Source organism: Idiotropiscis lumnitzeri, chromosome 2 (assembly GCF_059441095.1).
Source record: "Idiotropiscis lumnitzeri isolate Australia: NSW breed Sydney's pygmy pipehorse chromosome 2, RoL_Ilum_1.0, whole genome shotgun sequence".
NCBI lineage: Eukaryota > Metazoa > Chordata > Actinopteri > Syngnathiformes > Syngnathidae > Idiotropiscis > Idiotropiscis lumnitzeri.
In genome coordinates, this window is record NC_142392.1 from 4,436,370 (window position 1) to 4,461,989 (window position 25,620).

The 25,620-nt window shown below is 48.0% G+C and overlaps 1 protein-coding gene across 6 annotated transcripts in view; it reads right to left on the minus strand.

Moving 5' to 3' along the window:
• Positions 1-101: 101 nt before the first annotated feature.
• atp2b1a (ATPase plasma membrane Ca2+ transporting 1a) overlaps positions 102-25,620 on the minus strand; it is a 69,180-nt gene continuing 43,661 nt past the window's right edge. For 3 of the 6 annotated variants that reach the window (XM_088281702.1, XM_088281694.1, XM_088281686.1), the window contains 20 exons: positions 16,847-17,345; positions 12,744-12,941; positions 12,355-12,612; positions 12,127-12,252; positions 11,294-11,458; positions 11,142-11,180; positions 9,371-9,526; positions 8,834-9,048; positions 8,171-8,413; positions 7,842-8,083; positions 7,243-7,480; positions 6,942-7,121; positions 6,768-6,855; positions 6,581-6,687; positions 6,315-6,506; positions 5,758-5,971; positions 5,480-5,691; positions 5,293-5,400; positions 4,900-5,088; positions 102-2,510 (listed from right to left, as the gene is read on the minus strand). In XM_088281702.1, coding sequence (XP_088137828.1) covers positions 2,121-2,510; positions 4,900-5,088; positions 5,293-5,400; positions 5,480-5,691; positions 5,758-5,971; positions 6,315-6,506; positions 6,581-6,687; positions 6,768-6,855; positions 6,942-7,121; positions 7,243-7,480; positions 7,842-8,083; positions 8,171-8,413; positions 8,834-9,048; positions 9,371-9,526; positions 11,142-11,180; positions 11,294-11,458; positions 12,127-12,252; positions 12,355-12,612; positions 12,744-12,941; positions 16,847-17,039 — 3,753 coding nt within the window. In that variant the 5' untranslated portion in view covers positions 17,040-17,345 and the 3' untranslated portion in view covers positions 102-2,120. Of the gene's footprint in view, positions 2,511-4,120; positions 4,353-4,899; positions 5,089-5,292; positions 5,401-5,479; positions 5,692-5,757; positions 5,972-6,314; positions 6,507-6,580; positions 6,688-6,767; positions 6,856-6,941; positions 7,122-7,242; positions 7,481-7,841; positions 8,084-8,170; positions 8,414-8,833; positions 9,049-9,370; positions 9,527-11,141; positions 11,181-11,293; positions 11,459-12,126; positions 12,253-12,354; positions 12,613-12,743; positions 12,942-16,846; positions 17,346-23,554; positions 23,647-25,620 lie in introns of those variants that run through there. The other 3 variants (XM_088281728.1, XM_088281712.1, XM_088281719.1) reach the window with 3 other exon arrangements.

Below are 25,620 nucleotides of genomic sequence, written 5' to 3' on the forward strand. Positions count from 1 at the left end.
GGTCAAACGAGACAGTTTAGTGATTGCAACTCATCCAGTAAATTCATATAGAATTTTATGGGGGGGGGGGGCTACTGCAAAATGAACAGGGTCGCTCCAAGTAGGCTAAATACATTATTTATTTTTAAAAACCATACACATTACTCGACAAGTTTCAAATGTAAATCCAATCACGATATCCATTTAAAATGCTCAAGATAAACAGACATGAAGTACTTTTATTTCCAAATGTTAAAAGATAAAAAAATTATAATCCATAAAACAGATGGAAAAAAAACATTCATTCCTGTGTTTTACAGGAATAAGCGACAGAACAAACTCCTGGTATGGATTCCGCTTTTTGTGTTTTCAAGGTCTTCCTAGCTGCTATTTTGTCATATCTGTAAAACCAAACAAGGACAATAGGCCAGCACCCTCAATATTTATTCCACACGCCTCCGGGTGAAGAAAGCCGAGGGGGTCTGCAGGAAGAACGTGCAGCCACCAATCCCAAAAAAACAAAAAAAAAAAACAACAAAAAGAGGCCTGTTCTCTCTCTCTCCCTCAAACCTATTTGCACCCTGAGATGAATATTCCAGAACAACACATTTTTGAGTGGCCTCCCCGCAAACTGTCTCGTGAGCATGATGAAAGCTCAATAAATCACTTTATCGTCATAAAAATACAAAGGTACATTTGTTGTTTCTGTATCAAAACTCTTGCTAGGAAATAAAGTACCCTGTGCAGATAGATACCAGTGTAAGCCTCGTCTTTATTTAAAAAAAAAAAAAAAAAAAGAAAGAAAATATATAGATCCTTTTTTAGTGTTTCCAGTACACCAGGTGTCCAAAAATGTTTCCTCTGTGAGTAAGGGGAGGAAGAGAGCGGAACATTTTTGATGTTGCATCTGTGAGGGGGATTGAGAAGCACTGAAAGTGTGAAGTACATAAATTCCAATAACTTAAAAACGACTGTCAGGGCTCAATATTTAGCAAGCATCCTCAGGGTTGATCAAGCTTGAACTTTGACTCGAGCCAAGGCACATTCACTGACTAATTTCGACTCAATTGAACCCAAGTTGTGTTGCTCCTTTTGTGCAAATAATAATGTAAAAAATGTGTCACCTTGTTCTGAATCTGTTTCGGAAGAGGCCACGCTTGCTAAATACGAGCCTCGTTGACTCCCTTTTTTTTTTTGTGGTGAGAAGCTTTCAACATGTGGAAATGTTTGAACACAGGGTAATGGATGAAAACGAGGACTTTTTCTTTTCCCGGAAGGTTTTATGCACGTGGAAACTATAGAGTAAATATTTATAACGATTTTCCAAAACACGTCATCGGGGCCGGGCCGGGCCGGGCGGACCTCCTCGCTATACAAGACTTAGTGTTTATTGGTTTGGCTAGAAGTTTCTATGTTTATCTACAAATATATAACAAATAAAACTTGCAGGCAAAAATACTTAAGTTTCAATAGAAACACCCTTTTTTTCCTGAAAATACAGCAGTATCTGAAATAATTTTCTCATTCATATATATATATATATTTTTTTTTTTTAAATCTGTCCCCAGTTTTTCTGCATCATACGTCAGGAAGCTCTTGCGCCTACAAACAGGAAAAAAAAGTATCTACAAACTTTGTAAACAGACCTGCTCCCCCCCCCCCGTCCATAAACATAAATAAGTCAAAATATTAACAGCCAAATGGAGCAGAAATTATTTTTTTTTTTTTTGTGAGCGAGGGCCGAAGAGCTAAATACACAACACCATCGAGATTAAAGAGAAGTGAAAATGTTCTGTCGTCTTCAAGCCGCGAGGACCTCCTCCTCTTCGTCGTCGCAAATTCAAATAATATTAATAATAATAAGAGTAGAATAAGAAACAGGTCACTTTCAATCCAGAGTTTATGATCACGCCTTCGTCCAGTCAGACAAACCAAAAGTGGGGGCGGCGGAGTCCTGGTGTTGTTTAAGAAGAAGAAGCGAAGAAGAAGAAGAAGCTCAAAGAATCCACACAAGCCGTTCCATTCCTCCCAATGTTCGTTCAGCCCCGCCCAGCGCAGACCCCCCCCTGGTTCGCCCTCCGCCCCCTCCCAGTGTAGAAAAGTGGTAAGGTGCCTTCCAGGGAGGTGGGCGTGCTTTGCGATCAAAGGGAGGTCTCCAGGCTGTGTAGGGGGCTGCCCGGTACGGGGGGCTCGCCCGCTTTGGTGGCCTCCGGGAGGAGGTGATTGCTGCTCTCCACAGCGTTATTGTTCTGGTTTGGGGAGGCGGGGTTGAGGGCGTGGCCGCCGGGAGGCGGGACGGCGCTCGCCGGCGAGGGCGGAGCAGGTGAGGCGTTGCGGGGGCTGGCCGAGTTCCGCTTGGTGGGCGCGTCGTCCTCGGCGTCCGTGTCGTCTATGAGGGGGATGTGCGGCTCCGAGTCCTCTATCCGAAACTCCGGGTGGGTCATGAAGTTGTGGATGGAGGTCCGCGACTCGGGCTTCTCCAGGCCCTCATAGAGGGAGATGGAGCTGCGGAATGCATTCACCACGCGGATCTGCAGGCAGGGGTGGGGAAGGGGGGGGGAACACCACGTTAGACAACCGGCGCGGGCGGATGGTGTCGGAGGCCGAGGCGCGTGTCAATACCAGGTGAGTTTTTATTTAGTGGCCTCAACACAAGAACGCCGTCAGTGAAGCAAACGTGCAAGTCGTTCTGACACCTCGTGTAAAGGCCTCCAGCAACGTTAAAAATTTGAAATAGCAAACTTTCAACGAAACGGAGCCTTTGGACGTTGCTGAGGCGGGCTCGGCGGCCGTGTGTCGGAGCGCTTTTTGGACGGTGCACAAAGTGAGCGAGCGGCAAACCCAAACGAGTGTGTTGAGTACGTGTGAGTACGTCACCAAACGCTCTGGAGAGGCCCGCTTCTGATTATTCATCAAAATGCAAAAAACCAAGAGCAGAACTAAGAGGAGGGCCTAAAAGATTTTGGACATGCTTGGAGGAGAAGAAAGGAAGAGAAGAAGAGAGAAAAGTGGAGGGAGGACAGAGAAGAGAAGACGAAAAAGCAGACAGAAGCCAGAAAAGAGAACAAGTCCAAAGAAAGAGAAAGAGAGGATGGACGAGAAGACAGGAGAGCAAGCGGGTCGTGACTTCAGATGGATGGTCAGTCGTATGCGATTAGTTTTTTTTGTGGCGTCCGAACAAACAAAATGGACAAAAAAAAAAAAAAAAAGCTGCTGCAGCCAAGCACGTCCACAAGCGGGTCGGTCATTAGACAAAAAATACAAAAAAACAAAACTGGCACACGAGAGCCGAGAGCGAGCCCATGCAGAGCGTGTGCTACCTGGTGCTCTAACGGCAGTAAACCTTTGAGTATAGCCCATGACACATTTCACAGAATCTAAAGAAAAACACGCGGCGGGTCAGTGGGATGCGGACCGACACACGACTGCTGACACAGACACACCGAGGACCACCTTGCAGCTTTTGAACCTGGAATGAAAAGTTATTGACCAAAGCTCTTCCACCTGTTGAGAGGAGAGAAAAAAAAAAAGAAAAAGCCGACAGTTGACATTCATCCCCTTCCGTCAAGCTCTTCTCACGCTGCTCCCGGCCAATCAGGAGGATCTGCGGGAGAGGAGAGCCGCGAGGGTGCCGATCCGGATCATCCCCGCCGCCGCCGCCGCCGGAAGGAAGCCTCGTGGCGCTTTTGAGGCGTTCTTTAAGCGCGTGTCCATGGGCGTATACTCAAAACATTTACTCAGCGAGGGACAAGAGCGCTGCGACGCGGACTGACTGAGGCAGACGCGACCTGCTCAATCCTGAAGACGCCGCTGAGAAAATGCATACAATTACACATTTCCCTCGTTATTCATCACAGTCCAAAAAAAAACAAACCGAAAAAAACCCAACGACATTCCAAGCAGAAGCCGAACAGAAGACAAGGTGATGACAGAGAAAGAAAACACAGCTCCACGCCAGAAGCCACCTGGTCACATGGTACATAGATAGGAACAGCATCATGTGGCATCCAAGCTTGATGAGAGATGTGGGTGCCTTTTTTTTGTGTCAATAAGAAGACGGGAGAGGAAAAAGAGAGAGTGAGAGGCGAGAGAGGTTAGAGGAGAACACGTCTCATGCACGAGAGGGAGAACACGCACTCACACCCCACAGCGGCAGAAGCGGAGTTGGTGGCGTTGTTGTTGTTGGTGGTGGTAGTAGAAGTAGTAGTAGAAGGAGAAGTAGTGGTGGAGGAGGAGGAGGTGGAGGTAAAGGCTACATGTGTAGGGCTAGAAACATTGGTTACATCGTGCTGCTGCTGGCTGGAGTTGGAGGCCTGCCGCCTCAGAGCCCCCTGAAAGGAAGTTCCGCTCTGGAACGCACTCACTACATCCATCTGCAAAGAACCACACAGCGTGACAGCAGAAAGCCCACAAGGACAAAGAGAGAGAGAAAGGTGAAATAAGAGCAATAACCATAGAACCAAAGTAGAATATCACTTGTTAAAAGAGAGGAAAAATACAGCGAGTCGTTTAAAAAAAAAAAAAAAAAAAAAGGCACTGATAAGTTTCATAACGCTTTTGACCAATCAGCTGCTTTCCTTTCTCAACGCCTTTCACGAAAGCAGTACAGTGAACCCCCAACTATTCACGGGTGGGCGGGCGTTTGCTGAAAAACTGCCGCTTGGGCAATATCGTCACGCGAACCAACCGTGACCGACGTGTGCTGAGGAGCTTCATTCAGACAAAAGTAGTGCTTGGCCGCCATATCAAGGAATTACGCTGCGAATAGCAGGCGATTCACTGTACAGTGGTTAACAGTGCCGCTGCAACAGCAATGGAGAGTTAAAAGACATTATGGCTTTTGATTCCCTTGTGAGCGGCATCGGTTGGGCGGGATTTCCCCAAAGCTGCCCCCCCACCCCAAAGCCTTTGTTTCATCACCTGAGTCTGGATGCGATTGAGGCCGCGGAACCACAGGATCTGGCCGCGACGGAGCTCCCGCTCGGCGTGGTCGATCTCGTCCATGTCGTCCAGCTCTTCCAGCTCCTCGTCGGGGATCTCCTCCTTCTGGGTGCCGTGGCCCGCCGTTTTCAGGAACTTTAAGCGGCTTGTGGGGATCGACGAAATGACCTGGATGAGGGGAATTAAATTGAACTGAATTTAAAAAAAACAAAATGTTAAAAAAAAACGAATAACCCCGCTACACTGGCAATTTAGTACACAAGTAGGACATAATTAATTAAATACTTAAATACGTCTGCATAAAAATTGCTTCCTGCAATACACCAATCCTACCACAAAGGGGCAGTGTTGAGTTGTAAATCGTAGCCTTACCTGCCCCCACAGCAGAGAACCAAAGCCCAGGAAAGTGCACCAGAGCCACTGGTCGATGCTGAGAGCCACACAGCTGAACGGCTTCCCTCCAAACTGCACGATGACGATCTGGAAGGAAGAAAAGGAGACCATTAGAGGCGCAAACGCTTTTGGCGGGTGAGCGTAGCGGTCGAGAACCCGGCGGTACCTGGATGACGAAGGTACCGAAGACGATGCTGCAGAAGATGAGGTTGTTGAAGATGCCCTCGAAGACGTTGCGTTCGCCGTGGATCTTGCGGGCGTTGATCTCGTTGAACAGCTGCATCAGGACGAAGGTGTTGAAGACGATGGTGTAGTGCTCCGAGGGCGGCGCTCGGAGCGGCGCGTTCCTGCCGCTGTCGATGTCGAACATATTCTCTCCTGCGGCGTTGGCGGAACGTCAGTCTCGGGGGCGAATCCAGCAAGCAAACTCAAATCGTGCCTTACCGGCAAAAAGCAACGTGAAGATGATGACCAGCTGGTACACGCCCTGGCCCAGTATGTTCTTCATCATGGTCCGAGAGATGAGAGGCTTGTTGCGGCCGTACGGCTTTCTGAGCAGCAGGGCTTCCGTGGGCGGCTCCGTGGCCAGCGCCAACGAGGCGAAGGTGTCCATGATCAGGTTGACCCATAACATCTGCACCGCCTTCAGAGGAGAGTCCTGGAAATCAAAAGTGCTGGTTTAAGAATGTGTACTGCATCATCAATGTGTGCAAAAAAGGGGCGTGGCCATGGCTATTATAATGAATGAACAAAATAATTAAAACTGAAAAAAAAATCTGCTCTGCAATGGGTGACGCCTTTGTTCCCGAAGCTTGCATCTGAAGCGGCCAAAAGGTTTCTCCCTCATCCAAAGGTCATTTAGAAAAAAAAAAAATATATATATATATATATATATATATATTTACCCGCCAAATCGACCACAAGCTCACAATTCACCTATCGTTCAATAATCAACTGACTCAACCCTGACTTGGGTCGTCAACTCCTTCACTGAGACGAACCTGTGTGATGCACGCGCCCGTGAACGCCACGATGACGGCCACCACATTGACGGTCAGTTGAAATTGCAGGAACTTGGAAATGCTGTCGTACACGTTGCGTCCCCACATGACCGCCTTGACGATGCTGGAGAAGTTGTCGTCCGTCAGGATGATGTCGGACGCTTCCTTGGCCACGTCGGTGCCGGCGATACCCTGCGAGGGAGGGGGGGGGGGTTCGTGATGCCACGTCTGCCGCCTATCGCGAGTACTTTCACGCGGTGACTCACCATGGCGAAGCCGACATCGGCTTTCTTCAAGGCGGGACCGTCGTTGGTACCGTCCCCTGTGACGGCAACCACTTGCCTCTGCTCGGCCACGGTGCTGTCAATAATACCTAAAGCAGAAAAAAAAAAGACGTGAGCTGAACCCAAAAGCGACAACGCCGCACATTTGTGCCCGACAAAATGAACCGACCTTTGACTAAAGTGTGCTTGTCAGTCGGGGAAGAACGAGCCAGCACTCGTAGTTTGGGCCAAATCTTGTCAATGCGCTCTTGTTCGATCTAGAAACACGCGAATCCAAATGAATCATCCAAAAGTATTTCTGGAAGCGTCTGAGGGATGTGAGCTGCGCCGCTTTCCCGCCTACCTCTCCCTTCTCGTTGCGTATCCGTCGGTTGAACTCTTTGCCCTCCAAGCAGAGGAAATCGTCTCCGGGCTGCAGGATGCCGCACTTGCTGGCGATGGCGCGCGCCGTGTTGATGTTGTCGCCCGTCACCATGCGCACCGTGATGCCGGCGCGCTGGCACTTTCGAATGGCGTCGGGGACCTTCCAAAAAAAAAATAATAATAAATTATCTTTTAAGTTAAGACTTAAAATGTAATCGGGGACCTTCAAAAAAAAAAAAAAAAAAAAGATCTTTCTCGTTCAAGTTGTTCGTTTTTATTACCTCAGGTCTCACGGGGTCTTCGATGCCCACCACAGAGATGCAAGTGAGCCCGGTGAGGATGTCGTTCTCGTTGTCCCAGTCGGGCTCGCCGTCCTTCACGGCGAAATCTCGGTACGCGAGGCAGATGGTCCTCAAGCCTTCCGAGGCCATGGGCTCGATCACTTTCTTCACCATGTCGTCGCGGTCTCGCGGCCGAAACACCTTCGACTCGCCGGACGCCGTCAGGATTTTGTAGCACCTGGGAGCGTGGAACACGGCGATAAGACAACTGGGAATGGACAAAAGGCCTGGAACGAGCGGAATATAACAGTGAGGGGCAGACAAGAGGAGAAAACAAAAGCCTTTGAATGCAGAGCGGCGCGAGCGTGACGTCACGCTAAGCCCTCTGTGGGTTAAAAAGAAGCCCGCTTGGTTAAGAGGCTTACGGGGTTGTTACCAGCTCATTTTCTCAGCGCCTGTTTATAAGTCGCAAAGTAAGGGGCTCGGGTGGGATGCACTTGAACTTCTTAGCTGCTTTAAGACGTTTTGCGTAGCGCTCACGGGCATCTGGAGCAAGCGGAGACCTATGGACCGAAACCCATCAAACGCAAGGCGCTTACTTTTTGAGGAGGATTTCCGAGGCGCCCTTGCTGAACATCCGGTAGCTGCCGTCGGCCATCTTCAGCACGGTGCTCATGGACTTGCGCACCGAGTTGAAGGTGTACACCTTGTGCAGCTTCTCCTCGGGGATCTCGTTGCGAATGGTCTGGTAGTCGCGCTTGAGGTCGGTAGAAAATCCCAGCAAGGCACATTCGGTCTTGTTCCCGACTTGCCGAGGCAGGCCGCCTTCTTTCTCTGGAGGCTACCGGGGGGGAGGAGGCGTGAAGATAATGAGCGGGCCAACTTAAGCGGAATCGTGACCACAAGCGGTACTGTTTCCCGGACGTACCATGATCTTGGTCGTGTAGGCGCAGTTGACGGCGATCCCCAGAATCAGGAAATCTAAAATGGAGGCTGGGATGTTCTCCGGCTCCGGGACCTTCTTGTAGTATTTCTCGGCCACGTAAGCCTGCACCACCGTCATGCGGTTCATGGTGAGCGTACCCGTCTTGTCCGAGCAGATGGCCGTGGCGTTGCCCATTGTCTCGCAGGCGTCCAGGTGACGCACCAGGTTGTTGTCTTTCATCATTTTCTGTCAACAGGACGACAGTCAACCGCTACACACAAACTGCTTCGCCGCTGGATAGTGACGGGAAAATGAAGCTTCAAAATTGCTTCATGAACCAGTTGTTGTATTTTTGAGTCCTGTAGATGGTACTGTTGGTTTAAAAATTAAAAAAAAAAAAAAAAAAAGGCAAGTCTGTGTGCTTTCAGCCCAATATTGAACAGAGAGTGCCATCTAGTGGAGTCTAAAAATACTACAACTGGTTCATGCAGCAGATTTGAAGTTTCATTTACAAAATCACTACCGCTGGATAACAGAGTGGGATCATAGCTTGGCCTTCAGGTATCACTCAGCATGTCTTAACACCCTGGCCTGCAACATTTAATAGGCTAAAGCATAAGCTGGTGGCAAAAAGGCCACGCAGCTAACAAGGTTAAGAGACTTTACCTTGACAGAGTACGCCAGCGAGATGGTGACGGCGAGCGGGAGGCCTTCGGGGACGGCCACCACCAGTACGGTGACGCCGATGATGAAGAACTTGACAAAGAACTGAATGTAGATGGGTGTGCAAGCCTTGACCCAGGGCAAGTTTTGGATCCAAAAGGTGTCGACCACAAAGAGCACCACTAGGATGATCACGGTGATGGCCGACATCACCAAACCTGAGAGGAAGCAGAGACGAAATTGAAAATCAAACAGTCCAAAACAAACTTAAAGATGTTTGAAATGACATGAGAAGAATGCAAATATGTCGCACCAGGACGTTTTAAAAAACTCAGCTAAATTTGAATAAATTAAAAAAATAATCATTACATGCGTGACGTGCATGCACTCGAGGCTGACAATGAGGCACTTAAAGCGGTAGCGGGAAGTTACATTTTTAGAGTGAAGGCATAGTCGCAATTCATTTTACAGGGACTTTAAGAAAAAATAAAATAAATATATAAATCCATGTATTTATTTATATTTTTTAAAGCCTCTCACCCGCTTTTCCGATCTGTACGGCGAGTTTGGTCAGCTTGCCCTGCAGGACAGATTTCTCTTTCTTCGGCAGGTTGGCTTTCTTCTTCTCCTCCGCGTCGGCTCCCTCGTCGCTGTTCAGAGGCTGCATTTCCATGGCGGCGCCGTCCTGCGCTTTGGCTGCAAACCAAGAAGCCGTTTGATGTCGCGAAATAAAATGCGTAAAAAAAAAATGATTTGTGTTTGTAAAGACTAAACATGCCTCCATATTCACAGTGCCATCTCACGGTTTCTCCTCCCTCGCAGGCACAACAGACGAGAATCCCGACGACACGCGAGCAGATAAAATATGAGCGCTGGTCTCCGCAGAGCCGTGATGAAATCATTAGCCGTGCCGGGCTGTGAGGATACAGCTGCTAAAGCCCTCCAGGACAATTGTCACATCTTTCTTCTCTCAAACTTTGGATGCCTTAACTCATTTAATCCCAGCCATTTTCATTAGAGAAACCCCCTCAACCCCAGCCTCTTTCTGGATTTTGACTGATTTTGCGAGACCAACAGAATATTGTGTTCTAATGCTATAAAAACACGGCGCTGTGACGCAAAAAAAAAAGAATAAGACGTAAAAATACGTCTTTGGGAGGCAGGGACTATGTTTTTGAAAAGGTGTATGTATGTTTTATGGATTGAATGAGGAAATTAAACGCCTCATGCAGTGGCGCACCCGTGAGGGAGGGGTGATGGAGTTGCAGAGGGGGTAGCACTGGGCTACTGGAGCTGCCGCGAACTGCGCTAGGTTCTGGACTTACACGGCCGGAGTAATCTCAGTCTAAAGGATTACGGCTGATTCCTGGCAGACAGAGGGAATCTGTGCACCGGGGACCAACGCCAAGGTTGTGGTCACAGACCCCAGTGCCATCAGCAGAACCACCAACCCCGGGTTCGCCGGTTACCGCCACAAAACTTTGTTATCATGTTTGTCCGCCTTCAAATTGGACGCAATGGCAACCACGGGAGTCACAAGGTGGGAGCCGCAGAGAGAGGGAGGGTCGGAGGAGGTGGGGGGGGGGAGTGGAAAGCAGATGTTCTGGCCCCGGAATTGTTGCGTCGCTTTAATCTCTTCATCACTAATCGCTGTAACTGGATTCGGTAGCACCTGCTGCCCAAAGCACAATGTGCCAGGCGAGGAAAGAGTGGGGAGACGGGGCAGGACGATGAGGATGCCAGCACAGCTTGTGTCGTGTCAAACGGGGTCGCGGTGAAATGCAAAAAAAATTAAATAAAATAAAAAACACTTGCCGGGAAGAAGAAGCGCGGCAGCCAATTACACGCTGCCGTTAAATAGGAGGCAGGACGCCGGCTAATAAATGTGGGCGCTACATTTGCGAGGCGATTATACACACTTTAATGGGACCACCTACGCTTTACCCGCTATTGGCGTTCGCGTCGGATTTAACGGGCTGCGGCGTGCAGTCGGCACGCTGCGTCGCACACGCGCTTCCTGACTCGTTCCACATCAACTCCTCGGAAATCAACGACACACGTTTTTAGGAGGCGGTTGCTTTGGGTTATAATAAAAAAAAATAAAAAAATAAAAAAAAAAGGTTTGTTTTTGCTTGTTTTGGAAAGCAGATTTAAAAAGAAACAATTGGGAATCGGTGAATGCTAATAAAGGTCCGCTTAATACATTCGAAATCAGCTTACGGTGCGTTCAAGGTCGATTCGCATGACTAAAAAGCAGGTTCTCTGTGAGTGTGCGTGCGCTGGGCTCATCTTTTTCTGAATAGCAACTCACCTTTCTTCCGATTTTCAATGGAGCCGTCCTGCTTCTTGTCTGCAAAAAAATAAAAAACAAAAAAATAAATGGCGGAATCGCGATGCAAAACCAGCGGCGTCGCACGGAAAATGACGCAAAGAGAAACCGAGCCAGTCGGCGAGGACACGCACTTTTCCTCTGCTTCTTCTTCTCCTGCTTTTCCTTCTTCTTTTCGTCTTCATCGTCGTCGTCGTCGTCCTCGGCGGCGCCGAGCAGCGTGAAAATAATTCCAGTTTGAGAGTTGACGCCCACCGCCGTGACCAGCATTTTCCCCGAGCCCTCCATCACGTGGGTGCCTGTCGGGAGCGAGGAGGCAGAGGAGCAAAGACGCCACTTCAGCTTCGCAACATTTACAGACCCAAAAATACAAGCCTCGCTTGATTTATTCGCCGAGTGAGCGGAACACTTGACACACTGCTCTTGTGGAAAAAGGCTACATTTGAAAAAAATCTATGCTATGTTCTATAAACAGGAGCGGGATGGCTTACTTAAGTCAAGGACTTGCGAACCCAGCTGGAACTGTCTGATGAGTCACTACAGTAAATTAAAAATATCACAAGAAAGTCTTCTTTAAAGCGCCTCACGCTGACGTCCTCGTAGGCTTCGCCAATTCAAAATAGCCGCGAGTGCATCTAAAGCAGGGGTGGGCAAACTTTTAATTGGGGGGGGCACAATGGGTTCTAAAATTTGACAGAGGGGGCCGGACCAGGAGCAGATGGATGGAATGTTTTGCTAACCTCACATCATTGGAGAAAAAAAAATACATTTAATTTTAAATGAAAATGAACAAAAGCATTATAACACAGCACATTATTTAGAAAATAAAAAAATATTATTTATTCATTTAATTTTTTTTCCCCCAAGTATGGCGGGCCGGATTAAAACGTTTAATGGGCCGCATGTGGCCCCCGGGCCGTAGTTTGCCCACGGCTGATCTAACGATGTTAATAACTTGGCTCGTCACCTGATAACAGCATTAAATCTTTTTCTTGCGTTTTCTTGACATGGTCCGACTCCCCCGTGAGCGAGCTCTCGTCGATCTTCAAGTCGTTGCCTTGGATGAGGAGACCGTCGGCGGGCAAAAGGTCCCCTGCAAATCAACCAGAAGGCACAAAGAACATTTTTATATATGTTTTTTTAATTAATGTTTTCGCCAAGCAAGTCTCAAGTGCGAAAATTAAATCAGTCTTACCGTATTTTATCTGCGCAACGTCGCCCACGACAATCTCCGCCACGGGGATCTGGATGACCTGGCCGCCGCGGACCACGGTGAACTTCTGCTCCTGCTCGATGCGGCTCTGGAGCCCGCGGAACTGCTTCTCTTTGCTCCAGTCGTTGAACGCCGTCACCAGCACCACGCAGATGACCGACAGCAGGATGGCGGCGCCTTCGATCCAGCCCGCCTCCGCCTCGTGCTCGTCCTCTGCGCCGCCGGCAGCCTTCCCGCAGTCTGCATGGGGAAAAAATAAATAAAATGAAAAAAAAAAACATACATACCGGTCAGACAACTCTATAAACAAACACGACTTATGTTGTCTTTCACAATGATGACAAAGCGGACCATGACGGCAACCAACCTACCTTCTCGTTTGGCATCTTGCGGTCTATAAAAAGAAAGGCCAAGTGAAACTATGGCTGCCACTTCCAGGATAATCAGCGTGACATCCTGCAGCGCCTCCCACACTAATTGCAAGAACGTTTTGGGCTTTTTGGGCGGTATCAAATTTTGCCCAAACACTGTTTTCCGCTTCTCGATGTCTGCCGGCTGCCCACTTAAACCTGGAAAGAGAGAGAGAGAGAGAGAGAGAGCGACGGTGGAGGGAGATGAGACAGATTTCAAACAAATGCGTCGTGCTTCATCTTTCATCGAGGGGCCGCGGCGTTACACATCTTAAATATTCAGAAGTCTTAACAAGGAGCCATCTCGTCCGACAACAGATGGATGCGGCACTGATTGGGCTAAAAGTCGCGCTGGAGGGGTGACAAGAGGATAGACGTCAAATACAACAAACGTGTGACCGCATGCATTCTGCTGCGCTGCGGGGACCCCAAACGCCCCCCCCCCCTCACCCCCAAGCCATTCACATGCCTCCACAAATATTCAAAAGGGGCCTACACACAGTTGATGATGCACCGCAGTTTTTCAGCTCTATTCATGCTTGTATGTGTGTGTGTGTGGGAGGGGAGGGGGTGCATGGAGCTGCGTGTGTGTGTGAGAAGTGATGAGGAGGTGGACGAGAAGCGGAATTTTGAGGAGTGGATGAAACCGCGACTGATGGAGACGGCCGGGCTGGGAAAAGCGGCGTCCTTGTTTGAACTATTTCTAAGACTGATGACTCGTCAAGTTAAGTCAGAAAACAGCTCTATATTTAAAGCACTGACTTTCTGACAAACTCAGAAAAATGGTGAGCCGTGATTGGCCGTTACCCGAGCAACCGTGATGTCATTTTCAGTTGACAGCGAGTGGCCAAATTCCAAATACCAAATTTAGATTTTTTTTTTTTAAGTTGACTTGCCCTTTAACAACACTTTTTAGGAATAAAACCTATTTTTTATTTTTTTTTTGTCAACACAACCGGATCCTTTCCTCAAGGTCCGTTAGAGGTAGACATCCGGAAGAGTGAGTCACCGGCACCAGCAGCACAGTCGACAAGCTGCGGGGTTTACCCGGCAATAATTGCCCGCCGCGGCTCCCTCACCACCTCACACCGCCTGCTTTGATTCTTTAAGCCACTAATGAAAAGACGCTGACAGCTACAGGCCCGGTTCAATTTTATGCCACATTTTCCCTCGCCGCTTGGGCGCAATAAATATAAGTGACAGAGCAGTCGGCACCTCATTCACGCCGACGGAAACTGAAAAAAAGGCAGGCCTTCGCCGCCCGGACCGCGGCGGCCGGGTCAAGCGGCAAATCATTAACCGTTTCGTTTGGGGCGCTTGGCCCCGGCTGACCACGCTAGCGTCATCCTGGCCGCCGGCGAGGGAGGGGGGGGGGGGGGGGGGGTTCTATGTGAGGATTGGCCTTGTTGCAATCCAATGAAACAAAGCCGCAGTTTTTTTTCACTGACTCAAGATTAAAGTTTTGTGTCAACAGGCAAGCAAATAGAGCGATGACGCCCACAAATGACATATAACCTGCAGAGAATGGAAAATTCTTTGCGCTTTTAAGAGGATGAATCAGCACTTAAGATGCCTTAAGATAACAGCTCCATCAAGGTCACGCCGCTTCGTGTGCACAAAATGCACTGATGAGCAAAAGTGAATTGCAGAAGGTATCAGCGCAGCCACAAGAGTCCAAATGTGCTGACCAATCACAGCTTTGCGGCAAAAGCAACAAGAGCGACATTTGACACAATGAGGCCGATTTGTGAACAGCGTCCCGACGACGGAAGCCGACAACCCAAATATTTGACTTCACCGAACGGGTGAAAAATAATGGCTGGATGGATTCAGGGGGTACGATTACGATGAACAATATGCTCCGATGGAGTGACTGACGGCTACGGACGCTGACGGAGATGTGCTTGCACTTAACCTGGCGCGGCGGCGGCGACCCCGAGATGTGACATTCAAAGTGGAGCCGAAGTGCTGAAAGGATGGCACAGTATGTGTTAAAAGAGCGCGCGGACCGACGGGACTAAAAATAGCCCGGCGCAGTCGACTTGACACGTCTTTACAGCTCAGGCCGTATATCAGTCACATCCCCGCCGTGACGCATTGCTCCACTCAAAAATGTGCACTCGCCGAGCCCACCCAAGGATAAACCTGAGTATTATCGATGACCGAACACGCATGACATGAAAACAAACATCTCTCGTCACCGTGGGCGGAAGCTGCCGAGTGGTGAGCGCGGGGCAGCGACGGGAAAAGTTGAGCACAACTTCCCTGGGTGAGGAAAATGAGCATGGAAATGAGGAGGATTAGGGAGGGATTGGTTAAAGAGGGTTTTAGATGTAACCGTCCAACTAATTAGAAATCCCTTTTCAATTGTCAAGCTGCTGTAATCCCGCGCCAATGACGAACGAGCTCATTGGCGCTGTTAAATATCAGAGCGAGCGAGCGCCTCGTAGTCGCGTGACAAAGTATGACAGGAGTCTTTAAGGCTTCCCGTGACACGGTCGCATACGTGTGAGAACAACTGGCACCTCAACGGAAGGATTCGCAGCTATTCCCCCATCACGCCTGCCACGACAGCGCTGGCGGGCGGGAAGGAGGGCGAGGGAGATGGCACGGCGCACCTCGTGCCATCATCACGTCGTTAAGGTAATGATTCTGGTAGCGGCGGCGCCTGATTCGTGCTGCCACGCAGCGGGGTATTTACGGCATTCCCTCTGGCGAGATGAAGCCCGGGGAATTTTTATTTATTTATTTACATTTTTTTTTTTTTTTTCCTTCGCCCTCGCTCCCTCCTCGCTTTGAGACTCTGCGTTACAGAGGACTGTTTGCTGCGACAGTGAGTATGCGGTGCCGTTTTAATCTGGGATCAAACTGAAAATCCTCTCCCATAAGAGTTCAGTCAAGGTCACACTGGCGATTAGGCAGACTGTCTATAGAGAGATGTTGAAACAGAGTAGCGGGAATAAAGGAGGGGAGGGGAGCGGGAGGTCTGTGCAGTCAACTAGCGAAGCTCCAATGTCGTCAAACATCTCATTTGCACAAAAAAAAAAAAAAAAAAAAAAAAAAAAGCTGGGGTGGGTGACGACAGACTCATTCAGGATCGCTTCCCTGAAGATGAACTCACTCCTTCCGCAACACGATTGGGCCATTACACGGCGGTCCTGAAAGCCTCTCGTTTTGCTGGACCACATGTGCGACACGAACCGGGTGCAACGCACCAACCGCCCCCCCTCGCCCACGTCGGAGGACAGCTGCTCTGTCTGAGACGCCCACAGCAGAGACACAGAGGTGAAACAGGAGAGAGGGGACACGGCCAGGCCCTGAAATAGAGCCGGAGTGGCCCGGGTCAGAGCCGGGCTGCCCGGCCACCTGTCTGACACATGAGTTTTCCAAGGAAGTGATGTCAAGGTGGCCAACGCCATGTGCTACGCGGCTTATGCTGTGCCAATGTGAACGATTGAAATTAAAAAGCAGCATCGGACCTCAACACATTTTTACGTAACTATGTGAATAAACATGTAATAACTCGACAATTTTTTTTGGACTCATTTTGCTAGCCTGTGGGTTTATTAGCGCCATGCGACCGAGACAATTAGCATCTTCACGTGCGCCAAGAGTTCGTCATAGATGGATGCAACAGAGACAAAATCAATTATTGGTCAGCATTGAATGATAAATAAACTGGAATTTTTTAAATTTCTTTCATCTGTGCGGGCCGCCGCTGTGCAGCCCAAAGTGGCCCGCGGACCAACATTTGGAGACCACTGCAGTAGAATTTTAAAACCGCATATATGTTTATTTAAATAATGTCTCGATTTATTTTTAAAAGCTTAAGAAATGTGGTCCACATGCTTACATATTGTCGACGAATGTTTACGTTGCACCTGACGTTGTCGCAGTGAACGATTAAAAGTCAAATTGTTTAAAACTGAAGCAGGTAAACAATATATTATTTGAATAGAAATATTAAGGAAAAAAAAAAAATCGCAATTCGATTATTTATCAAAATGGTTGAGCAACAGCAAAACATCAGACTTAGCTAAAATGAGGAGAAGGGTTTACGTTACCGTCCGTGGGTGAGGATTTTAAGCGGCTGCAGAGTCCGTGAACGTCCCCGTAAGATTCCCCAATTTTGTTTAGGCCCTCGGCGCCTCGCAGTTCCATGAGGGAGCGCAGTTCTTTCAGCGAGCAGCCAAATTCGCTGTCGTGGTTGGCCTCCACGATGGAGTTCTTCACGCCGCTATACGAGTTGTTCGCCATGGTGTCGCTGTCTCCCGCACAAATGCAAAGCTCGGAATCAACCGTAGCGGTGAAAAAAAAACAAACCAAAAAAAAAAAAAAAAGTTGTCCCAGAAAAGCTTAAATCCCCGCGAGCGCTCGCACGGCGGTAGCTCCCATAAAAAAGGCGACAGGGCCGTCAGAGGCAGCTGGAGTCATGCGGCAGCGGGTCGCGGGGCAGCGCTTCTACAAAGCCAGCCATGGCCCTCGGAGACTTGAGTCTTCTTCCTGGCCTCTCGTGGCGACGGAGGGGAACTCGCAGAGCCGGAGATCAGCATGCAGTCAGATCTGCAAAAGGAACAAGAACAAATACGCTGTCAAGGAGCCACCCAAAGGCAGTAAAACACATCCATTATATTATATTATATTATATTATATTATCTGCCTGTGTTGCTCCACCATTTGTGTTCCAATTTGGAATATTCAGCAATGGGGCATTCCAGTCCTACGCATCGCACAGGCCGCTCTCAGGAAGCAAGGTTACCTCGTCTGCCGAGGCGCTGGCGGCGAGCTGGGACCGACTGAATGATTACTACAGGAAAAGCCTGGCGTTAAATCTAATTAAGACTATCTGCGGCATCGGGGAGCTCCGCGGTGGCGGTGGGGGGGTGGTTGGGGAAGGATTCTGAGCACAATATGATGAGGTTGAGTTGATTTGGAATGTATGGATTCCTCTGTAGCAACGACATCTATGCTATGCTCATCGAGAAAAAAAAAAACAAAAAAAAAAACGAGTGCGGTCAGGGCTCCTCTAATCTCGGAAATGGGTGGCGAGATAACAAAGCAACAGGTCGCGGTTTATCTCCGACTCCAAATATGTCACATGGGACAGCGATGCAGCACAATAGATAAACGGAGGGCGCATTGGCATTAGCGCTCGCAGCTTGTTCCGATGAGATTCTTGGAAATTATTCGGTCACACGTCGAGATTCCACTTGTGACCATCTACCGTGGGAAGGGGGGAGAGGAATTTGGTTTTTATCACAATTGCTGGGCTGTTTGTTTTAGCGAGGAAAAGTCACATCAAGGGGAAAATGTGATCAGAAGAAATCCTCCGCTGGCCACAGACTGAAAAGTATATTTAGTAACATTAGATTTTAATTACAATATTATTTAGATTTATTAACATATATCGAGATTACTTCCTCATTCGTTCATTGAAGTCAACTCCATCGCATGCCACAGCAAAAACAAAGGCGGCCGACTGGTAATTGTCATGGATGCCTCCTGGCCCGATGCCTCGGCTGACTGCCAAGCTAACACAGGTTTGTCGGCATCGGGAACGCGGCGCACTATTAATGGTCCGTGGCCGTGATGTTATGCAACACAGGCCGGCCTGAGAGATACGTGAGCAGAGCGGCCGTCGGCGATGAGGAGTCTGTAACCGATGGCGCGGGATGCCAGAGGCTGACCACACGGTGCAAATGGTGCAATCAGGAGCAATTAGAGGTTGTGGGGTAGAAGGGGGGCGGGGCTTGCTCAAGGACACGTGGGGGGGGGAACTCCCTCGGATGTTAGTTTCCAATTACAGCTCTGGATTTAGAGTTGGACCAGAAGACATGCTTACGGGTATTGTTGTATTCTCTGCTAGCATGGTTTCTATTTAACAGAACATCTAAACCGGTGTTTCGTGAGACATGTTCGCAAACGAAGTTAGATGGCTCAGCTGAACATTTTGGTGTTCAAATACGCAATGTGTAATTGTTTGTTTTATGTGCCAGTTTGACAGTGAATTTCAACAGGCGGTAATAAATAAACAGCTTGAAGCAAGAACGCTTGGCTTCCTATTTGGAGAACTGGCCGAGTGAAAGAGAGAAGAATTCGTTTTAAAAGTGTGTTTTAATACCAGGGGCAATATTGCGCATACGTCTCACACCGATACTAAGACACCGACACCACTTTACTGGTTTGACGTAATATCTGCAAAAAGAAAGACGTGCGTTTGGCATTAACATTCCGATTGAAATCTTTGCCGTGCCTTCGGAAGCGGCGCACGCAACTGTCGCCGAGAACGACGGGCCGGACCGACGCTTGCCGCGCCGCGACACTTTGGGGTTGCTGAGGCAGGTCACTTGTCACGACAGGGGAAAAAAAATCATCGCGAGTGGATCTCCTTGGCCTGGCAGCTGGCGTGGGACGGCTGACTGACAGCGGTCGGGGTTAACCCTTCACACGCCACGGCCAGGACGTCTGCGGTCAAGCTCGTCTGGAATAAACGCAGACAATTAGCGGGAATGGTGGCCACCGTTTACCGACGAGGACCCCCCCCCCCCTCCCCCCTGGCGGTTTGCACACCTCCGTCAGCCAACCACACAGCGCGAGCGGAGGAGAGCAATTCAAGGGATCCCTCCGCAATGGAGCCGCCCGCCTAGCACGAGGGGTGGTATTTTTAGCTTTTCCCCCGGACCGCCCCTCCCCCCTCCGCTAGCCTGCCGTCGAACTGGGTCAGGCCATGTAAATGTGGAGGGTACAAAGCAGCGACGCCCTGCTCGCCTCTGTCACGACTGAGAGCTACTTGAGAGGCCCTTCAACACCGTCCGAGGTGTCGGCAAAGTCAACAGGCGCTTTGCATCTTGCAGCCTCCAGACTGGAGACGTTGACACAAATAGAGACGAGCTATCGCCTTTCCAAAGGCCGACAAGCTCGAACACGTCTTCATTGAAGACTTGTACAGATAAGGCATTTACTGATGTTTTCTTTTTCTTTGTTAAAAAAAATTCAAGAAGAAAGGAAAAAAAAAATTGCATATTAAATCGCAATCGCAATATTAAGGAAATAAAAATCGCAATTCGATTTCAAAATCGTTCACCCCGATGAAAGACAATTGCCGGTTATAGGAACCTTTTAAAACTCAGTCCCGTCTGAATTTCCTGAAGGCGTGCGCGTTACGTATATTAAGTGTGAAAAATGCTACACCGCCAAAATGTTACGTTGCTATGTGGCGGCAGCTGCAGACAAGAAGCGTCTTTCAAGAACGCTGCCTTTGAAGATGAGACCCACGCTGTGTTCTTTGCAACGGACGCACACACGCACACACACACTCATCCCCTCTCTCACCATTCATCGATGCAGAGTGGTCAACATTGTGATGATACTGATCGAGACGGAAGACTAAAGATGGAGCATCAGGACCGACCAATCACGCATCACTTCGACATTTTGTCTAAATAATGAAATGGAATGCAAAGAATTAAACTGGTTATGTAATAGGACAATTATTCTACCAATTATCCCATCAATTGATCAAGTAAATCAGACAGAAATTGGATTTTAACGTATGTGTGAGAAGGAGGTACAGTTTTTGTCCACTTGGGGTCGTCATCCTCACATTCCACGGGAGTATCTGTAACACGTTGAATGTATACCGCTCAAAAAGACGGCGCCTGATCAGGTGAGTGACGTGGGCGCCAGCGAATTGGCGTTCAGTCACTTGTCGGAATCGTTTCCTTGAAAGTGTTCATTTGCGTGAGTGATAAGGTACTTTTGTTTGCTCTGCTTTGCTTCTGAATGTCAGGAAGCGTGCTTTTTATAAATGCTTTTCGGTGTTCGCTTCCCTTGTGTGAAGCGCATGGAGTTGTTTTGTGCATGAAATACGCGATGTAAATAAAGATGCCCTGCGACACATTTTTACGCTAAATTATCGTCGCCCTCCCTACAAGCTGTTTGTCACTGAATACTAGTGATGCGTAAATGAAGCTTCAAATCTGCTTCAGGAACCAGTTGTAGTATTTTTTGGACTCCGGTAGATGGCACTCTCTGTTCAACATTGAGCTGAAAGCACACTGACTTGCCATTTTTTTTAAACCCTTTATTTAAATCAACAGTGCCATGTACAAGAGTCAAAAATACAACAACTGGTTCAGGAAGCAATTTTGAAGCTTCGTTTTGCCGTCACTACTGACGTAATTACGCATTTATTACGCAATCATCTGTGCTGCTGCATGAAAGCAAATCGTTAGCCTGATAGCATTTTTTTAAGTAATGTTTAATGAGGGACTTCGGCAATCGTACACAGCACACATGTCGGAAAAGGTGCTGATTGACAAAAGTGAAATGTTATTTTGGGATCGGAGCCGCTCGTGAGTGTCATACGAGGCGGCTGTGAGTGGGGCTTTTCTTCCACGAGCTCGCACTAGCTACGACAGTACAAAGAGAACAGAGCGTCTTTTGACAACATCGGGGAAATTGGCACAAGTGTGCCGCATCTGAACCCAACCGCTCCGCCCCTCCCTCACGGCCCTATAAAATGTGACAAGTCTGGATTACAAATGTAAGCAGGGAACGTGATCCCGACGCGGCCGGGGAGCGTCGAATGACACGAGGGACGTTTGCCGCAACAAGTGGAACCACGACGGGCTCGCATCGACGACGGAACAGGCCGAGCTGTCGACAGTCAGCTGATAGGAAGACGACGCAGCGATGGAATATGGAAGGAAATCAATTTTTTTTTTCTTTTCATTCAATCTTTAGCGACTGCAATGGTCCAAAGGCCTCAGGCGGAGTGACAATGTGGTTAGTGTTGGTTTACATAAATCATTAAACACGCTCCGCGGCTCCATTGGCGTAGCAAGACGCCAAGGACGGCACTCTAAGGAAAATAATAGTCAAAATGGAGACAATAAAGCGGCAATGTAGAAACAAAGGCCAGAATATATAAATATAAAATGATGGCGGCCGATGTGGCAAAACATTTCAGTTCATTATTTACGTCTACAAATGTTCTTGTCGAAAATCATACGATAAAAAATTGTATAGTACAAGCGCTTGTTTTCCCCTTAAAATATTACAAATTATTTTCGATTATTTTCATTCACGTAATATAACAACTTTTCATGCTTTTGCTTTATTCTCTTGTAATAACGTATTTGTCATACTAAAAAAACGACGGCGAATTTGCTCTTATGACTTCATTTATGTAATATTACTTAGAATTTATTTCCCGTACTAGACTTTTAATATTGAGGTGTTCTTTACAATTGCGGCTTTTCTCTTGTAAAATTACGACTTTACTCAAATATGCAAATGTATTTATCGTACGATGAGTTGAGAGCATATTCCAACTTTATTTTCGAAAATGGCGACTTCGCTCGTAATATTACGACTACGTAATACATGCCGTATTAAAAAAAAGGCCTTTTTTTCTTGTGATAGTACAACTTCTCTCATAACATTGCAATGTATGACCCATTTATAAATTGAAGGATGAAATTTGCATGAAATTGTTTCCTTTTTCTTTTAATATTATTCCATAAAACAATTAAGACGTAGGTTTATCCCATCCGTCTTTTTTGGTAATGTTACAATTTTTCCCCCCCTCTCAAAATATGAGAACCTTGTCTTAGTTTCCTTTCGGAAATCATGACAGTGAACATTGATCATTGTACACAAAGCAACGCTTGTTCAGCAAAGTGCTGAGCTGTCATTGTATGAGGTAATGCCCAAAGAGAACTGGACCAGTGACACACCTTGCATCAATTAATTAGAGGCTTATCATGCAGTTCGCAGATAAAAGAATGCAACTGCGCTCGGCTGCAGGAGCATCAGTAGCACAGCGCTGCAACGTTTAATTGGATAAGCGGTGATCCCTTCATCCCCACACCAAAAGGGGGCTCACCGGCTGCAGCCCACGTGAACTTGGAGGCTTGCAGGTAACGTGGAGCAATGCAAAAAGCACCCAGGGAGAAAGTTACCGTGCGTGAGGATGCAGTGTAGCTTGGGGTGCGTGTGGGGAGGTTGGAGTCTTTTAGAATAAGGAGGTTGGGCTTCCACGTTTAGGAATAGCCGGTTTGACACTGCAGATGGTGGGTTAAATCGCATCGACGGGCTCGGGGGTCTCCGTAGAGGGATCGATGCTGGTGAATAAATGGAAGGTGGTAATAACCAATGTGTTGTTTTATAAAGCAGCCAACTTTTTTCCCGGAGCGTCATTTGACGTGCACATTGACGCACGGTTGCATGCAACTGCCGTCATGTCACGAGGGTTCCGATGCACCAATAAAAAGCAAAAGCAAAAAAAAAATCTTCAATCAATATATCGTTTTAATAGCCCACAGCGTCCCACGCTAGCGCACAGTTAGCCTCATAGCTCCCAGGCGTTAGCCTGTGCTGATTGCAAAGAATCCACAAATGCGACTTTGTCAAACATTTGACAGCCCCTTGCAAGTTAACCCCGGGCGGGGAAGACAAACGAGGAAGGCGTGACGGAGATTTTCGCAGCTTCCCGACTGAGAGGCCACCCCGGGCTCCAGAAGACAAGCCGCCCCAATGTCAGTGCCTCTAACCCGGGTAGAAGGTTAGCCGCGTTAGCTTGCCGTGGAGGCTAACCGCCGAGCGGCAGAAGGGACTCGCGCTGGTTTGGACGCTGCCCGCAAAACGGAGGCACTTCGCCGCTTCACGCTTCCACGCCAGGCGGCACTCGGGAGCCGGTCCGAGGAGGCCGCGAGAGCGGGGCGTTGTAGCCCGAGAAGAGACGGTAAGGACAGGCGAAAAATACTTACTCCGTTCTCCGAAGAGCACCCTGAGTCCCTGCGTCCCTCTCTCACTCCCCCTCAGTCTCAGCGACTCCAAGGCTCGCTCTGGTGGACTGAGGTACTAGCCCCGCCTATCGTGACGTCACACTCCTCCGAAGAGTGCGTTTAGCGTAGCGATACGTTAAAGATGGTTCCCCACCTTGGGCAGCCAGTGAACGCTGAATTGAAAATCGCGTTTAAAATTGATGCAGTAATATCTGACTAAAATAACGATGCTCCTCATATGAGTTTAAAAAAATACCATTATGCATTCAGCTATCAGGTAGTGGCTGATGTATTTTTCCTACGTGGCGGTTGAATGGGAACTTCCCACAGGTGTCAAAACGAAGGCCTGGGGGCCAGATCTGGACCGCCACATCATTTTATGTGGCCCACAAAAGCAAATTATGTGCATTGACTACATGTTTCTTGCTTAAATACAAAAGTTGATTGCGCTCTGGCCCTGTAAGGATGAATTTTACATCTGATTAGTAAAAGAGAGCACCATAGCTAATATAATTTAACAGATTCTGAAGACCCGGGCCGGATTAGATTCGACATTGCAATGCATACAGATTGACATTTGTTTTAACTGATTTCAACGCGTTAGAAAGAGAACACCTACAGATGCAAAACTTGAATTTAATACATAATAATATAATATTGAATTGAATTTGTACGTCATTCATGTCATACTGATCCCAACATGTTATTCATATTTATTAGGTGAGCTATTAACTAAAAGTTATCATCTACTTGGCATTTACTTTCGTGTCACCCCGCGTGTAGACGAAAGCGGAAGTGCTTGTGAATGCCTCTCTTGCTTCCCCCGTGTTGCCTTTTTTCCACAACTCCGCCGGGGACATGTGATGCGCGTCAAAAGGGGGCGGGACACGGTCCGCTGGTGTGAATTCCCATTGGCTCAACCCGCATATCAGTCGCCTATGGAAACGGTTACGTCATGACACCCCCCCACATCACAATCCCCTTCTCGTAGTCCCTCTTTGCTCTCCGCTCTCTGTATAATAACGGGATTATTGAAGAGTTCACACCAGCCTATGATGCAGCATGCGCAACGCATTCACCGTCACTTCAGTGCTGCATCGTTTTCCCCCCCTCTTTCTCGACAGTCAGCACTGAGTGACTCCAGTGACTCCACCTAGGCCACTCTTAGCTCGCCCCCCCCTTTTTGCCTCTAATCTAACCTGACGTCATTCTTTCCATGACGTAGCGCTTTTTTTTCTCTTCTGATCTTCGCCTTCAATGCCTGTAGTCATTGTGGTGAGGCGTGCACATGGAGAATTATGTCAAATCCCATCAAGTGCATTTGCACCCCACAATTGACTGTGCAGCAAAGATGTGCACAGCGAGACGCGTGCATTAAAGCTAGAAAATGAAAGCTTAAAAACAGTCATAACGTTGGTTGATGATAAACAGAGAGGGGTCAAACCGCAGCGTGTAAAACACTTGCTGGCTCGACATAATGGGACTTATCAATCACGCCTCACAGTGCATTCAGCTCACACGGCGGCTCTGCAAACCGTGCACACACAAGTTTACTTTTTTTTTTATTTATGGGAACCTGTGAGTCACTCGTAGTTCAGGTGGAGGAGGAGGATTCGGAAAGAATAGAAGAGGAAGCTCAATAGCAGGGGGAGAGGAGTTTAGATTGATGCAAGTTTGCTTGTGCAATCATATGCATGTCAGTTACAAATTGAGAGAAAAGCAGTAAAAACAGAAAAAAATGCTATTTACAGAACGGGACTTTCGCCATTTGGAGGTAAAAAAAAAACACGATAAAATGTGCAAAGATAGAGCTATTTAGTACTGTACTCAGTTGCAGAGAAAAAACATTTTTCTTTTCATTTCACAGGGACTTTAATGGCCGTTTCTTGTGGCTTTCATAGTCTAATCTGTGATTTTAAAGCAATGCGTCACAGTCCGATATGGCTCTATTCCTCTAATTTTCATGAAACCAAACATAATCGTGTCTAAACGATGCAGATGTGATAAAATTGAATGTGAAACCGAATGTGAGGCAAGAGAACTTGCCA